Below are 16225 nucleotides of genomic sequence, written 5' to 3' on the forward strand. Positions count from 1 at the left end.
CAAATTTCTCCTTTGCTCCCCTCCTCCCAATAGCCTTTCAGCAGGCAGGCAGATCACTGGCTTGCACTGCTGTGAGTGGAGCTGCCTGCATATCCCAAAGTTACCTTGAAAATGGCTCGTTCTCTCAGCAGCCTCTCAGGCAGGTTCTTGCGTGGCAGCTCCCGTGTGGTCTGCAGCTCTTCATTCCAGTCTCTGGTCTGAAAGGGGGAGGGAAAGCCTTGTGGGATGCAATGCATCGTGTGGGAAGGGGCTGGCAAGGCAGCATTCCTGCTTCACAAGGCATTTTGGGAGAGAAGGGAGAGGAAGGGGCAAGAATTCAGGCTGCTGAAGAGCTCAGAGGAAGTGACTTAGCAGCAGGAATGAACACACCTCAAGAGTGGACTTCATCCAACAGCAGTTTGGGACAGATCTTGCATCAGCCCAGCCCGTGCAGGGGCACTAAAGGGGCAGCACGGGGCAGGTGTCATTAGCCAGTGCTGTGGGCACACTGCAGGCATGTGCTGCCCACGGCTGGCCATTGCTGCCCTGCACCACTTGGTGCTAGAAAGCTGCAGCTGAAGCATTTGGAGCAGTCTGCTCAGAGACACAAGAGCCATTCCAGGCCTGACTGGCACGAGGGAGTGTTCTGCCTCCTGTGCAGTGGCACTCTTCAGAGAAGGGACATGGAATTTATAAACACAGAATTTATAAACACATGGAATTTATAAACACAGAAGCTGCTCCTCTCAGTCACTTCTGTGCTCATGGAGCTGCAGCCTGAGCAGCACAGCCCCTGCAGTCAAGAGCCCCGTGAAGAACAAGGACTCCTGCAAGCTTTCCTTTGATGACCAAAACACTCCCACAAATAACAGAGGTTACTTTTTGGAAGTTAACTTGTTCTCGGCACAGCCGGCAGCAAAACTCTTGCCCGTGTCATCGGGCAGAGCAAGCCCAGTACCTGTCCAGGTATGTGCTCCTCATAGCCCAGTCTGGAGGTGTAGGCATCCTCTGCCCGGACACAGTCCATGGCGTGCTCTGCTTGCGGAGCCGTCCAGCTGTACACTTGGAAAGGAGTGGCTATCCTCTCAAAGGGGTGTCTCTGAACCCTAGTTTGGGAGAAATAACAATTAGACATTTATAAAGGAAGAATCCTTTCTATTCCAAGAGAATTTTCCCTGTGCTTTCACACTGGTCTCTACAGGTCACGATGTAACAGCGGCGCACAGTGGAAACCCAGGCACTGCTGAAGGGTTCTCGTGTAATCTGTCTGCTCTCTGCAGGGGCTGGGGGCTCATCTGTAGCTACTTCTGGCCCAAGAAGCAACACAGTACAGCAATTTTTAAATGGCCAGATAGTCACAGTGGTGGCTGGAGGCTGCTGCTAATTTCAGCCCTCGTCTAATGTCACTTTCATCTCCTTAATGAAGCAGGAGCAGAGCTCCCAAAAGCCACACAATGTGCCTATCAATCCACTCCCTGCTGAGCCGAGGCAGTTCATTAAGTGACTCTGAAGAATGACAGGCTTTTGCACAGGACCCACTGTCCTGGAGCAGAACAAATGGTTCCTGCAGCAAGGACGGGAGAATCAAACAATGCCTCATTGTTGTGTTATTATTATAGGAGCTAGAGGAAATTACAGAATATTAACATGCACAGACATGTTTAAAATAACCAACCTCTCGCCACTGTAAGCCTACACAAAGCCCTCTTGTGTTACTTTCAATGATACTTATGCTGCAGTCTCTTTTGTGGATCAGGGAGATCCTCAGGGTGCTGCCCCGTCGTTCACTCGGGTGCTCTGTGGTCCTTGCAGCTTCCACTCACGTGTCCCAACCGCCCAGCACTACACGAGCTCAGAGAAGCAGACATTGCAATCCCTGCTGCACCAGTGGCATCCAGCTCCCCAGAATGAGCTCAGCCTCCCCAACTTTACACTGGCTGCCCAAGGAACTAGAGAGGAAGAAGCACTGCTACCGTTTCTTCTGCAGAGCAGAGAAGTTTTTTTTGAAGGTAGGGCTGATCTGGTTGAGTAGTTCCACCAAGGAATGACTGAGAAAACTGGGGTTCGCAGGTTTGGGATTGAAGTTGTATGCAGTAGACCTGCAAGAGAAAAAAAAAAGAAAGAAACAGTCAAAAGCCATTGTCATACCTGAGACTTTCCACACCCCAGGAACATGGAACATGACTGAGAGCTCTTCATACACGCACACATGTGCCCCTGCCTGTGGGAGAGAGACCATGGGGCCAAGAGGCAGATGGGCAGCAAGGACCTTACCCCGTCTCCCCGCATGAAACAGCCAGTGTGACCCTGTACCTGGCCCTGATGGTTTTTTAATTTAGAACTCTTTCAGCCATCCCCAGGATCTAGAGAGCCTTCTATTTTTATAGCTGGGAATGACTGATTTCACAGAACTTCCCAAACACACCAAAGGTGCCTTTGCTTAACAGAGAACCCCCTCAGCATAGCTGCTCCAACAGGCATAGACACAACAGCTTCTCACAGTTACCATTAAAAAAAGCAAAAAAAGAAATTATTTGTAGTCAAATCTGCACCCAGCTCAGGCAGTTCTGACAGGCTGTGCTTTTGCTTCAGGGCAAAATGTGATAGTTGCAATAGTCAGGAAGGAATTTCCTCCCAACTCAAAATGCTCTAAATAGCTGATGACATTATGGGATGTTTAAACTTTCCCTAAAGCACCAGGCATTTAGCCACTGTGGAGAAGTGGTACCAGGCATAACTGAACAGCCCAATCCAGTATAGCAACTCCCACAAACCCATGTGAGCGGCGAATTAAAATAGGCTGTTCCTGCCACAGGAAAAAACAAAAAGAGCTGCAACTGTTTGTTTTCGAGTTGTTTTCCAGTTGGCTGCTGCAGGGCAGGACAGGCAGAATCTCAGTTACTCACTGATTCAAGTAGAATCCCCGAGTGGAGGCAGTGATGCTGACGTGCCGATCCTCCACCGTGATGACGTACAAATACATGAGATCCCCGTGCATCTTGCGGTTACCGGGTGGAGGGTTCCAGCCACTCATCGTCAAAACCTTTAGGCACTGCAAAGGCTACAGGAGAGCACAACAGAAGCAACTCCTGTCAGCAGGAACTAATTTCTTTGAGTTAGAGTCACTCAATGTACACGCCAGATCCCTTTCACCTGCTGCCCTTGCTCGGTTCCAGAAACAGAGCTTACAAACGCACCTGGTCTCCAGAGCACAGCTTCCTGAGCCCTCTGCAGTCCACCAGTTTGCCTTTCACACCGTGAGACATGGGTGAAAACAGACACCCTGGGCCTTTGGGCTGCACAGGGTATGGATTTCTTGCTGTACTTGTTTTCAAATGGCAGCTTCTAAACAGAATCCGAGTGGGAGGGCATGGGAAAGCTAAGGGCAATCTGTAGTGACCTGCAGATCCTGTCTCCAGGACTTTGCAGAGGAATGCTGCTTTCCCTTCTCTTCCACCCAGCCCAGCAAGCCTGACCCTTCCACACTCTGCAGATGTCCAGACTCCATGTCCAGTGTTTTGCACACCAGCTCCTGGACTTTATTCTTTTGGCTAAGCAGTGCTATCCCAGCACTTGTTAAGCACCAAGCAGAGCAAATCCCAAAGTCCACTTCAGCTCAGCTTTCAATCCCTGACCACCAGTTTGCTGTGAGGAATGTGCCAGCAGCTGTTTCAATGACACAGGAGAACTCTACCTTCCAGTCTCTGTTCTGGGGCTGAAGGGCACACAGGGGCCTCTCTTTGCTACCTGGCAGGATATGTTCAGGAGGGGTGCAGTCAATTTGTTCCATTTCAGTACCTTTCTTCTTCCGTTTTCCACTGTCTAGAACAGAGAGAGACACAAAGTCAGTTCTGAGAAGTGCAGCATTCCCTCCCCCAGTCATCGTTCAAAGAGGGATGCAGAAGTACTCCAGTTATTCTCTGCACTGCTGCACTCTGACACAGGACAGCTGATTGTTACTGTGTGTTTAACTAAGCAAGGAGTCAGGGAAGGGAACAACTGACCACACCAGAGAAGTCTTTTTGACCCATACCTCCCAGGTCTCCTTCAGTGAAGACACTCAGGAAGGACAATGAGTTACAGTCCACACCATTGAAAGCATCTGATGGGTCAAGACTCTTCAGAAGGTCCCGGATGTGGCGCACGTGTATCCTGGCTTCTCGCACTGTGTATGGCTCTGACGACCAAAAAGTGAGGGAAGAAACTGGAATTAGACAGTTGCTGACTCCTTTGGCACACAGGTCTCAAAATGGAACCACAGGAAAGAGCTGACAGGTGGCCAAAATCGCTCCCTAAGAACACCCTCACTCATTCCCTCCCCAGTCTGAAGGAACTTGCCTTCCACCACTTTCAGCAGCGAGCCCTCCTGCAGTCCTTCAATCGTCTTCAGCTCAGCAAAGTTATCCAGGACGTTGCCATCCAGCTGCAGGGAGAAGCAGGTCCGATGGCAGGTATCCTCCCGGTCCATCAAAACTTGATGGATTTCTTGCACCATCTCTTGAGGAGAAACCTTTAGAAGGTAAGAACCCAGACAATTATTGTTTACCCTCCCACATGCTCTTGCCAAACTTTGCCCCTCAGCTGCAATAACAAAAACCTCTCCGACCTCTCTCTCCAGGCTTGGAAAGGCAGACTGTACCTCCCTTCCCAGGAAGATCACTTCTGCTCCTGCTGGGAGGGCACTGTCACCTCTGGCAGGGTCAACCACCTCAGTTCCACCCCACGGGCTTGGCACCCAGAGATGTAACAGCCAGGCACTGCACCAAGCACTTGGCGTGGGACAGAGGTGACAGAGGGCAGCAAGGAACAGAAGGTGGGGGGGAAGCGGGGTTCTTCCCTTATCCACTCACACCACACTGGTGGTGAGACCTTGAATGCTGCACATGGAAAACAGCCCAGTTCTTCCTCCCCACGCGTGGTGTGTCTGTGCCAGTGCCACACCTCCACACGGCTCAGGGGAGGCCAGAGCTGCCCTGAGCACCGGGGCTGCTCCCCCACCTCCCTGCTCTGCTCCAGCACCCCTGACACTGCTGGAAAACCCAGAGGACTCGGGTAGTTTACATAAGCTGCTGTAAACAACACGACCTGCTATTATTAGCCTATTAAAACTAACAGCCAGGGGGATTTAAAGGAGACAAAAAGCCAGTCTGAGATGCAGCTATTTCCACAGGGGATGGGATTTTGCCGCACTCTCTGCCAGTCTTGGGGAGATAAGAACTTCCCACTGGGTTTAGATTCCAGATGCCTCTCCCCAAAACTAAGAGATACTTCATTCAGATAGTTTTTGGTGACTTATCAAGCTAAATGGGACTATGAACCAGGCCCATCAGAGCCCATCCTGACCTGGCAGTACATCACTGTCCTCATGACATGAGGCAGAGCTCTCCATGCAGAGGGAAGTGGAGACTGCATCGTTCCCTTGCTCTTCAGGCCGGTGCTTGAGCTCCCTGAGCTGTGTTAGCACCTGTCACTGTACCAAACCCAGGCTGGCCTGAAGCAGCATCATGTCCTAACTGCTGAGCAAGCAAGGGATTTTCCTTTCCTCATTCAGGCCCAGAAATCACGTTTTCACAACACTTCTTTAAAACAGCCCAGAAGTGGGAAGGCCATTTTCCCTGTGCTCAGCTCCATAGCCAAGCCCCTCTGTGATGGACAAAGAGCTACACCGCAGTGAGTTCTCCTTCCCCTTGCTCCACACCTGGGATCCAGAACGAAACACTCTCCCTGTCCTTGCAATGCCCAGGCAGGCCTGGGCTAGGCAGCCTCTTGCTCACGTCCCTTCTTCCTTCATTTCTCCCAAGGCACTGGCCAGGCAGTCTCCTGCACCCTCCATCCTTTGCTGCCTCCTTCCCCACTGAGTCCTGGTCAGAAGACAGACAGGTCAGGGAGCTGCGAGCAGCCTGAAGGTCCTGTCCAGACTGTGAGGGTTAACAGGGGCCTTTCCCAGGCACCGTCTCCTTCCCTGCCTGCCTGGCTGAAAGGGTCCAGCTCAAATGCTCCCCACCACCTCTGTTCCCTTCCCCAGCTGGCGAGGGCAGGTACCTGCAGGGAAAAGGGCTCTATCCCTGGTGCACAGATCTTGACAGTAAATCCCGTATCCTGTATGACGATGACCTCCTGGTCGTTCCCGTCTTCTCCCGGGTCAGCCTCCTCATGGCCGTTCTGCTTGGCATCCTTCTCGCCCTTGAGGCTGTCATGCGGGCCGCTGCCATTCATCAGTGCCACGCCAGATGGGTGCTCTGGGCAAGAAGAGAGGGGTTCAGACAAGGTCCTCTCCACTGGGCTGCAGAGACTGGCTCGGACACTGCAAAGCCTGAGCTAATCAGGGGCTAAAAGGCAGGGTTTTATTCTGCACTTGCTGTTCACTAGACAGAGGTGTGCCAGGCCCTTCCCTCCCTTTCCTCACAACATAATTAAGGTGCTCTCGCTTGCCTGCGGTGTTTGCATCTTCCACAAACCATGTGCAGAGAGGGGAGGGAAGGAGAGCAGGAAGGATGGGTCAGTGTACATCACACTGAGCTGTCTTAAGAAGCCTCTTAATTAAAAAAAAAAAAGGGTGTGTGGTGCTTTGCGGCCTGGAGGCAGCTGTAACCTCTGCACCAACACGTTACAGAGCAGAGGGAGAGGGAGGCCAGCGGGCACCGCTGCACTCACGTGGCAGCCCGGTTACTCCACAGGCACACAGCAGCTCCCACGGCCCTGCCCACATTTGGCCACCCTCGGCATTTCCAAAATACTTTGCAGAGATCCCATGGTGCCAGGGTGAGGCTTTGCCTAAGCACTTTTATTTAAGAAAATGGTGACGACATTTTAAGTGCTCGTTTAGACAGATGTGTCACAGGGCTGGGGAGCTCTCTGCACCCACCTCACAGCTCTGCAATGGTTTGTTTTCTTTTCCAATGAGCTGGATAGCGTCAGAGAGCTGATAAGATCTAGCAAGCTGCCAGTCTCCTAGAGGAGCCTACATCCTCTGAACCAGGCTGGGGACCACAATAAAGAGGACTAAGGGGCTGCCAGGAGAAGTTGGAAGAGTGGAAAGAGCTGCTGATAGCAACTCTGGGAGATGGCAGAGTACCCCTTGCCCCCAGCGTGCCAGGCCGGTGCCCCAAGGGCACCACCCCACCCCGCACGCCCGGGCAGTGGTGCTGGAGAACAGCAGGCATCGTGTCTCTCAGCCTGTGCTCCCAGCAGGGCTGGCCCAGCACACTCAGCTGCACCCCAAGGTCACACGCAGCAGCAGTTCCAGCTCGGTGCTCTCAGGCACCCACTTGCAGGCAGCACAGATGGAGCAGGTGGGGCGCTTTCCCAGGCAGCAGAAACAGCCCTTCTGAAAGGCTGCACAGGGTCAGGACAGCTGCAAGCCAGGCTAATGCCTCGAGGCTGCAGCCCTGCAGCCAGCTCCATCTGGCAGGTGTCTCTCCTCATCCTCACCTCCCAGCAAGGCACCAGTCCCCACTCCAGGGGAAATGGCAGCTCAGCCTCCCTCACCTCCTAGACTGGTGCTGTGGCTTGAGGACCTACAGCTGTCACAGCCAGTTCTTCTCCATCAGCCCCAACTGCTCCTGCAGCCCAGACAAGTCATCCAGTCTTCACAATAACCCAGAGAAGGGATGGCAACACCACATCCCCCTGCACACCTCTGGAGCACAACGTGAGGCTGCAGCAACAAGCCCTGCAAAAGCATCCCTGGCGGGTCACGTCCCTGCCCCAGATGATGACTGCCAACAGCAAACCCTCAGAGACGACTGTCAGGGCTGACTGAGGACATGGTGAAAGGGCAAAAACACAATGAGAGCACAGCCATTCCAAAAGGCAGCAGGTAGCAGAGCTACCTCACGCAGCCTCGGCTGCCTTCAGCAGCTCAGCAGCTGCTGCTCATGTTCCCTGTCACTGTGCATATGTCCCCAGCACTTGCTGCTCATTTCTTTGACAGATGAAGCCATGGGCAAGTCAGACGAGACTGGCTCTGGCTTCAGCAAGCTGCTGTCATGCTAGAAAGGAGGAAGAAAAGCTCCATGCAAGAGTGCCTCAAGAGATGTGGTTTCAGAAAAACCACACCATGCCCAAAGGGCTGGGGAGAGCCCCTCGTCACACCCTACAGCCAGCACAGCCATACTCCTGGGCTGCCTGAACACGTGGGGATCTGGAGGGAGTGCAGACAAGCCACCAGGGAAATGCTACACCTGGGGCTACCTGCACTGCAGACAGGATGACCTGCCAGGCGCTCGAGCCAGGCTTGGCCCAGCCCCTGCCCACCCAAGCAGGGCAGGATCACTTCTGTTCCTGCTGTGGTAGCCAGAAAGGAGACAGAATTTGGCTGAAAGGAAGGCTGGCACTGCAACCCATGCACACGTCAGTCTGGAGAACAGCAAACACCTTCAGCAGCAAAGCCAAGTGAGACAGGAAAATCTGAACACAGCAAGGGAAAGTTACCAGCCAGGACCACACTTCTGCTTTTCACTGCTCAGTGGTGTAAGAGCCTCAAACTACCTAGTGTTTCAGAAATAGGAATACTCCTCCTAGTCTGCAGAAATACAACATGTTCACACCTTCCACCCCTCTTTTCCTTACCTGAGTGCAGGCCAGGCCGCCACAGCTCTGCACTTTGTGACAAGAGACATGTAGAGGCAACACCTTCATGACTCCTTATGCTAGAGGATCTAGCTCCAGCCAGCAAAGTCTTAAGTTTAGAAACGAAAGTTAAGTCTGGACTGGGAAAGATCTGCTGCGCAGCCAGTTAACCCTCAGAAGTGAGCCAGGCAAGGCTTTCCAGAGGGGCTCTGTACAGAATGGGTATGTTTCAAGGAAGTGCGAGCTGGCCTGCAGGCCGTGCTGCCTGCTGGGTGCTCACTCAGCTGATGTGGTCCCCGAGGGAAGCAGAGCTGCACCCACCTGCCTTAAAGTGGGTCACCGGTTCCTCCCACCCGCTGCAGCCCGACTGTGCCGCGGCCCCAGCAGTGCCAGCGCACAGGGAGGTGCATCGTGGATTTCACAGGATGTCAGCCTACTTGACACAGCAGGAGGAGGCATAGGAACACCTTAAAGACACCTGCAGAGACCTCTCTCCTGTTCCTTGCTCTCACTTCAAGCCCCAGAGAGGCGGGCAGCCGTGTCTGGCTGCCGGCTCTCGCTGCCATGCGCTGCAGCCCAGATGGCTCACGGGAGGTGCCTGAGTCACAGGGAAGCGGTTCCACCCGCTCTGGGGGCAAACCCGGCCGCTCCTCCGGCCTACCACCCTGCTCCTGCTCGCTGCTGCAGATGGAGATCCCTGCCGGGTCACCTCGGCCTCGACACGCAGGCTCGTGGTCTCGACCGAAGGCAGTGACCGCTGGTCTCCCCTGTCATTCCAAGGGATGTGCCTGTGCCCCAGCAAGGACCCTCCTCCTGCACTCGACCTGCAGCTCGTAGCCGAGGTGTGGCGGAGGCTGCCGAGCTCCGGCCCGTGCTGTAACGCGGTGTTCTCACTGCTGCCCTGAGCACAGCGAGCAATCCCTGAGCACACGTGGAGCGGAGCGGAGCGCGGCCGGGCACCGGAGCAGAGCAGAGCGTGGCTGGACACCGGAGCAGAGCACGGCCGGGCACCGGAGCAGAGCAGAGCGTGGCCGGGCACCGCCGCTCCGGGGCAGCGACCCGCACCCGCCCGTCTGCGGGCACACCTGGCACAAAGGATCAGACGGAGGATTAGGCTTCATCTCTGTGCCTGGACAAGGAGGTCACACGCCAGGGTGACAGGGCCTGCTTTAATCACGCTTCCTATTTACGGCCAGGCTGCAGCAGTGGCACCTGGCAAACCCCTGCGTGCAGATCCTGGCGTGAGGGAGGGCCACACCTGAACCCAAAACCTGCTGGCTGCACACAGCAATAGACAGCACAGATCCTGGGAAGAGCTGGTTAATAACTGATTTATGTTCAAACAGATCTTCTAAACCAAAGTCAGACACAAATCCTTTTCAAAGATTATCGGATCCAGAAGTCAGCGACACTATGTTGCTGGGAGTTAGCCTGGTCTGCAGGGACTGCTCTGTCAGTGGGGAGTTTCCTTCCCTACATTTAGTAACTGGAGAAATTGTTAGAGGGACAAAACTAAAAATTAAAGCCCCTACCTTTACCAGCACCAACTTTTGGAATGCATTTCCTATTACCAGCTCCAGTGCCATTTTGAGAGGCCAGCTGGCTGGGGCCCACTGTCCGCACTGCGCTGCAATAATGCACCAGGTGAAGGAAGGGAGGGAACATCCCATCCTCAGCACAGCTGATGGAGCTGCTGCATCCCTGAAGCTCAGGCCTGTCCTCAACCTGCACACAGCTGAAGGAAGCCAAAGGCTCCCTGTGATGGTCCCTCACAGCTGCACACTTCCACACAACCTGCTGCAGGCTGGGCTGGGCAGATCCACTCCCATCCTTTACAAGGACCACGTTTGCAGTTACAAACAAAAGAGGGATTTACCTTATGAACTGAGAAAAAGACAAGCAAAACGCCCTTAAGTTTGCTTTGCTGACATGAACAAGGCACAGACAGGTCCCTCTGTGGTACACACCCAGGTGGGATAACTCGCCACCTTCCTCCTTCACCTGTGAAGTTAAAACATCACCTCTGCACCCCTCCCCTCTCCTTTGTGCTGCCCCATCCCACAGGCACACACAGCCACCCACCCCTGTGAGGGGCATACGGTGTGGTGGCTCCATGTAGCAGGACAGAGCACCTGGGAGAGGAAGCTTCTTTTTCTTCCTCTTCTTCTTCTGCTGCTGCTGCTGCTTTGAGGACAGAACCTGGGCCTGGGAATCAGCATCGCAGCTTGACCTTCTGCTGGGGCAGGCATTAGGCTCTGTCACAAAACCAGCACTTGTGTTCTGAGCCTTGGGTGACACCTCACCAGGGGGAACAGGCAGCACCACTGCACTTTGTCCTGGCAGGGTTCTCCCTGCACTTGACGGCAGAGCAGAGGACGCTGTCCCAGGGCTCCCTGGGGAGGGAGCAGGACCTCTGCACTTCAGCACGCTGTCTGGAGCCGCTGAGGCTGCGTGCGGGCGCACGGCCGCTCGCCCCTCGCCGTGGCCCTGGCCAGCGGAATGTGCTCCGGGGCCCGCTCTGCCGTCAGCTGCTGCCACGTGCTCCTCCCGGCGGCAGGATCTGTGGGCTAAGCCGCTGTCCTCAAGTTTCACACAGCTCTGGCAGGCCTCAAATGACTGAGCATGATCAGCCAGCCCTGCCGGCCTGTCCCCAAGGTCGGCTGGAAGGACAGCCACTGCACGGGATGCCTCTGTCCGCTGGAGCAGGCCAACCGTGCCGACGCCAGGTCTCAAACTGCTCTTATCACAAACTGTCATCATTCCTTCTTTGTCCTTGGTCTCAGATAGGTCTTGGATGTATTCAGTGCCCTTCTGCAGGCTTCCAGTCACCGCCTCACTGGGGATGATGTCTGGATACAGCCCAGCACATTGGGCAGCTTCTGGCATCTCTGGGAAGGCAGCGCAGCTTGTGGGAGACTTTGGCAAGAGGGGCGACCTCTCATCAGGTGAGCCAGAGCTGCGTGGCTGGAAGAGGAGATCGGTGACTTGCCTGCAGCAGTTTGCAAAAAGGCTGTTTCCCATGTCTGGCTGGCGCAGCACCGGATCAGAAGAGTCAGCTGTGTTTCACACATACACTGAGGTCCCCACAAGGCACACTCCCGCGCGCAGCCCGTGCCCTCCGCTGCCTTCTCGCAGTCAGGCGCTTTCTCCAAAGAGAATGCCCGCTTGGCCCCAGCGTGGCAGGACACAGGGGGACCAGCAGCTGACTCCACGCAGGATCCCACGTCCCCTGTGCTCACCAGAAGCGGACGGTGGGCTTGCAGCAGCTTCCCCAAAGTGCTTCCTGGGGATCTTCATCCACTGCAGCCTTTGGCCCTGTCCCAGCTGCCTCGCCAGGCGCGGAGCAGCTCCCGCAGCTGCGGCTCTGCTCTCCTGCCCCGCAGCGCAGCCGGGCTCACGCGGCTTCCCAGGCACTCGGGGGATGCCGGCCGGGCCGCGCCCGTTATAAATAGCCCGATCTCGAGTGCACACCAGTGCAGCCTGGGACGAGCGCTGTGCCAAACCTGAGCAAGTGAGATGCATTGAATTACAAGGCGAGGGCAGTTACTATGGCACGCCCGGGCCCGGCACAGCCATCCATACTAAGCAGGCGAGCACAAAGCATTCGGGCTGTGAACCAGTAAGTAGTTTCCAGACGAATTTTCTCTCCTCTCACGCTGCTCTGCCATATAAAACACAAACAAACCACAAAACCACACACAATCCCCTAACACCTCTCCTGTCTCCATGCTACTTAAAGAAAACCATGGCAACTGAAGCAGGGACTGTGGAGCTGGAGCGCTCTCCAAGCACCGGGTGGGCCTGGTGAGGTTGTGGCCAAGCAGGCCACTGCTCGCCTCCAGCGAGGCCGTGCCACAGCCACGGGCTCCTCACCCTCCATCGCTGGCATCATCCAGGTATCACTCCCTTGGCACAGCACAGGCCTCACCACTGGGTACCCCTCAGTCCCAAGAGCCAGCACCAACTTTCAGATCACATGGGCATTGTGTTTTTCTTGTGATTTGTGAAGGACTTCATATGTACTGATAGCTTCAACTCTTCCTCCTTACAAACAGACCTCTGGGAAGAGGAGGAATCTCCTAGAAGCACCTGGTCAGGTCTCATGAAGCTGAGCTGCATTTCTTCAACTACAGCCAAAGCAAGCTCACACGTGTATGTGAGCTCACAATGTACAGCAAATGCAAATTAAATTTTAGCTGAATAACAAATGAAACTAAATAGTTTAATGAATCCAAATAAATTGACTAAATGAATAAGCATTAGCTCCAGAGATGGCCCCAATGAAAACATTTCTGCAGGACATCCCGTCAGGGAAGGTGAGAGACGTGGAGATGCCTCCCTCTGCCTCCCCTGTGGAAACCACAGCTTCCCAGAACTTCCCACTTTAGGTTCAACAAGGACTTCTTTTAATAAGAGCCCACAGTGAAACATTAGAGCTGCTCTACTGCCATCATTAAACTCAAATTGGTTCTAAGACATCTGTGGGCAGAGGTACAAGCTCTGCATTTATTTCTCAGCAGCTCCACACCACTGAGATTGGCCCAGAGAGAGAGCAGAGCATGGTGAGGCTGCAGCCTGCAGTGCTCTGGGCAGGGCCAAGCCCCAGGACATGCACAGGGTCCCACAGCTGTTGGCTCAGGCACTTAGAGCTGCTGAAATGCCTTGTACTTTGCATCTGGCACCCTGAGTTACCCACCCTGCACTCTCCACATCTGGGAACTACATTTAAACTAATTGGTAAACTTTCCATCTGGCCGAAACTTTTCATTAACCTAGCCTTGAAACTGGCTGTCTGGGTGCTACAATCTGCTACAATAACACACAATTCAAACATCACAGAAATCAGGTGCAAAGAGTAGCACTAATGCAAAGTGCAAAGACCAGCACCAACAAAAACATTAACTGTGTCAGGAAGAGCATGTTTCTCAAATTTCAAGAGAGCCGAAGGAAGGAATTGTATTTCAGACAGAAACCAAGAACCAGCCCATAATCCTCCAAGTCTCTGTGCTTTACTCTTGCGCATACCTTAGTTTCAGAAAGCTGCTGGGACAGCAGAGCAGGGAACCAACCTGTTGCTCTCTGGGCAGGTTTTGCAGGGGAGGTCTGATAGCTGTGATGGCCCCAGCAGCTCCAGCTGCCCCGTGGCACAGCTGTGTCCATTTGCCCACAGCCGTGGCTGCCCCGAGCCGCCCGGGCCACGCACGGCTCAGGGGATGGGACTGGGAGGCTGCGCCCGCAGCGCTGCAAGAGTGCTGCAAGCAGCAGCCCGGGAAAGTGCCTGCCCCAGAGGAACTCCTCTGCCAGGCACACCGAGTGACCCACCCTAGCTCACACAGTGCCCTGACCCCAGCTGGCACCACTGCCCAGCCTGCAGCTGAGCCTCTGCGCTGTGGAGACCTTGCAGGCTCCAGGGACACCAACAGCAAAGACACAGAGCACACAGGGTACTCGGCACGGCACAGCTTGATAACAGCCAGGATCCACATTACCATTCCCAGTCTCATCCAGCCCCAAGGGCAGGAGGCTGGCTAGTGGGGAGCCTGGGAAGCAGGGCTACTCTCAGGCTAATCTGACCCGCTGGAGCTCTGGCAAGATTCATGATCCTGCAGTTTTATGTCATTGGACATAACTATGTACAACTTCTCTGAGCCTGCAGCCTCTTCAACAGCTTGTGGTAGAGACTTTCTCTTTAACGTGAAAGACAAACTAAGGAAATGCTTTTTTAGAAAAACATGCCAACCAAAAGCTAATCCTGAGAGAGCCTTGCTACTATGGCAAAAACCTGACCTACTGCCAAAAGTGACAGCCACTGCCACCACAGGAGGAACCACGTGCTGGTTTTCATCTTTGACACACTGTCCAAGCACTGCCCCAAGGACTGGCATTGCTTCTCAAATGCAAATTAAAAAATGCATGAACTTCAGACCTGTAAAACTTCTAGAAATAACAACTTTCCAGCACAACCAATGGAGCACAATGCAGGAAAGTAAAGCAAGTGCTGGGAAGCTGTGCCAGAAAAGGGGTGTGCTGCCAAGTTTAGTCATGTACAGACAATGAAGGTAAACACAGGACTCTGCAACACGGTGCTGGTTTTACTGTGCACGAGGCAGCTCTGAGTCTGCAGGTGGATTTATCTCAGTGCATGTTCCTGACCTACTTACTTCCACTTTTCAGCTGGGAAACCCAGGAGCAAGGCTGCTCAGGCAGAGCAGAGAGCTTCCAGGGGGAGCTCAGCTCTTATCCCACTGACAGAACCGCCCTGAACACGATCCCCTCGGGTTCCCATCCCTCATCCTTCCATACAGATGCTGTGTTATCACACTCCTTTCCTCTTCTTAACCTTGTACTAGTGATCGGATTTCTCTTGCACAACTTTCCTCCGACTGTCCCCCCCAAGCCTGTAAGAGCTGTGTATTAAAAACCCTGACTGCCAGCAATTCAGTCCTTTCCAAAACACCAGTGAACCTCCAAGGTTGGGCAACAGACAGCGATAGCAGATCCCCAGATTAAGAATCAGCCTTCTGACCTTGTTGCCAATGCACAGCTACACTTGCCTCCACAGCAGTTTTCCATTAACACCTGCGTTCTCCGCTGCTCTAACGGAAGACGTGTCTGAAAGCAGGGCTGTCTGGGAGCTCGGGGACAGAGGGACTGAGCTAGGACAAAACAAATTTGGGCAAGGCAAGGTTGAAAGGCATTTTACAGTAGCTAGAAGCACTGCTAAACTTGTACGTGAGAAACTTGTTCTAAGGATAGAAGACTGTAGGAATAAAAATAATCCAAGAAACTCTGCACACAATGGCTGGCTGATCTCACACCAGCTGATAGGAAAGGTAACAACCCAAAACTGTGCCCATCAGAAATCATTACAGCAACCCCAGCTGTCCATGCTTTTGTGTCTCTGCACTCAGAAGGTCAGAGCAGTCTCAACAGTTTCTAGGCTGGGGGAAGAGAGCAGCAGCCACCAGCGCTCTCGCCTGGCACAGAGCCCAGCACCCGAGCCTGGGTGCCTGGCACGGCTCGGGGGGTTCTGCACCAAGGAGCCCACTCACAGCCTGCCCACGGCTCCAGGCACTGAGAGCTGCCCAGACACAGCCAGTGCCTTCCTACACAGGTGCTCTGCAGGGCACACACAGTACTGGGAACACCAGAGCTTGTGAGGCTGATGCCAAGGTGGCCAGGCTGACCCTGCTCCCAGGCGTGACCTTCCTCTGCTCCTCCCCAGAGTGCACGTGCAGTGCTGAAACACACAAAGGATTTTTCCACCTTCCATCCTCCCTCAGCAATCCAGTGTGGTTGGAGAGGCAGAGATTACACTGCATAACTTTTTAACCCGGTTGCTGGCACTACAGGCGTGATGCTTGCTGCAAAATCCAGCACGGGGGTGAGAGGGGGAGGCTACCAGCACTGAGCTTCCCACTCCTGAACTGCATCCAACCTGCTCCACTACCAAATGCCAGTGAACTTTGCTTTAGGTGACAAACTTCAAAAATCCACCTCGATACCATAAAACCAGCGGGGGATGGAAGCAACGTGTGGGTCACTCAGGGGATTCACGTGCCTCAGGACGAAGGCCAGCCACAAGCCGTGCTGCTTCTGTGCCTTTTGCTTCAGAGACCAGAGAAAAGAGCTGAGCCTGAGATGGGTGCTCAGGCTCCCAAGTTCTTGAAGAGAC

At 54.1% G+C, this 16225-nt stretch overlaps 1 protein-coding gene across 2 annotated transcripts in view; it reads right to left on the bottom strand.

The window, feature by feature from the left end:
* CLUH (clustered mitochondria homolog) overlaps positions 1 to 16225 on the bottom strand; it is a 32757-nt gene that overhangs the window by 15352 nt on the left and 1180 nt on the right. The window contains exons 1-9 of one of the 2 annotated variants that reach the window (XM_053995466.1): positions 10683 to 11591; positions 6022 to 6218; positions 4318 to 4489; positions 4013 to 4156; positions 3674 to 3801; positions 2886 to 3040; positions 1953 to 2078; positions 938 to 1085; positions 105 to 197 (exon numbers count right to left, since the gene is read on the bottom strand). In XM_053995466.1, coding sequence (XP_053851441.1) covers positions 105 to 197; positions 938 to 1085; positions 1953 to 2078; positions 2886 to 3040; positions 3674 to 3801; positions 4013 to 4156; positions 4318 to 4489; positions 6022 to 6218; positions 10683 to 11571 — 2052 coding nt within the window. In that variant the 5' untranslated portion in view covers positions 11572 to 11591. Of the gene's footprint in view, positions 1 to 104; positions 198 to 937; positions 1086 to 1952; positions 2079 to 2885; positions 3041 to 3673; positions 3802 to 4012; positions 4157 to 4317; positions 4490 to 6021; positions 6219 to 10682; positions 11592 to 16225 lie in introns of those variants that run through there. The other variant, XM_053995465.1, reaches the window with a different exon arrangement.

This window comes from Vidua macroura, chromosome 20 (assembly GCF_024509145.1).
Source record: "Vidua macroura isolate BioBank_ID:100142 chromosome 20, ASM2450914v1, whole genome shotgun sequence".
Lineage (NCBI taxonomy): Eukaryota > Metazoa > Chordata > Aves > Passeriformes > Viduidae > Vidua > Vidua macroura.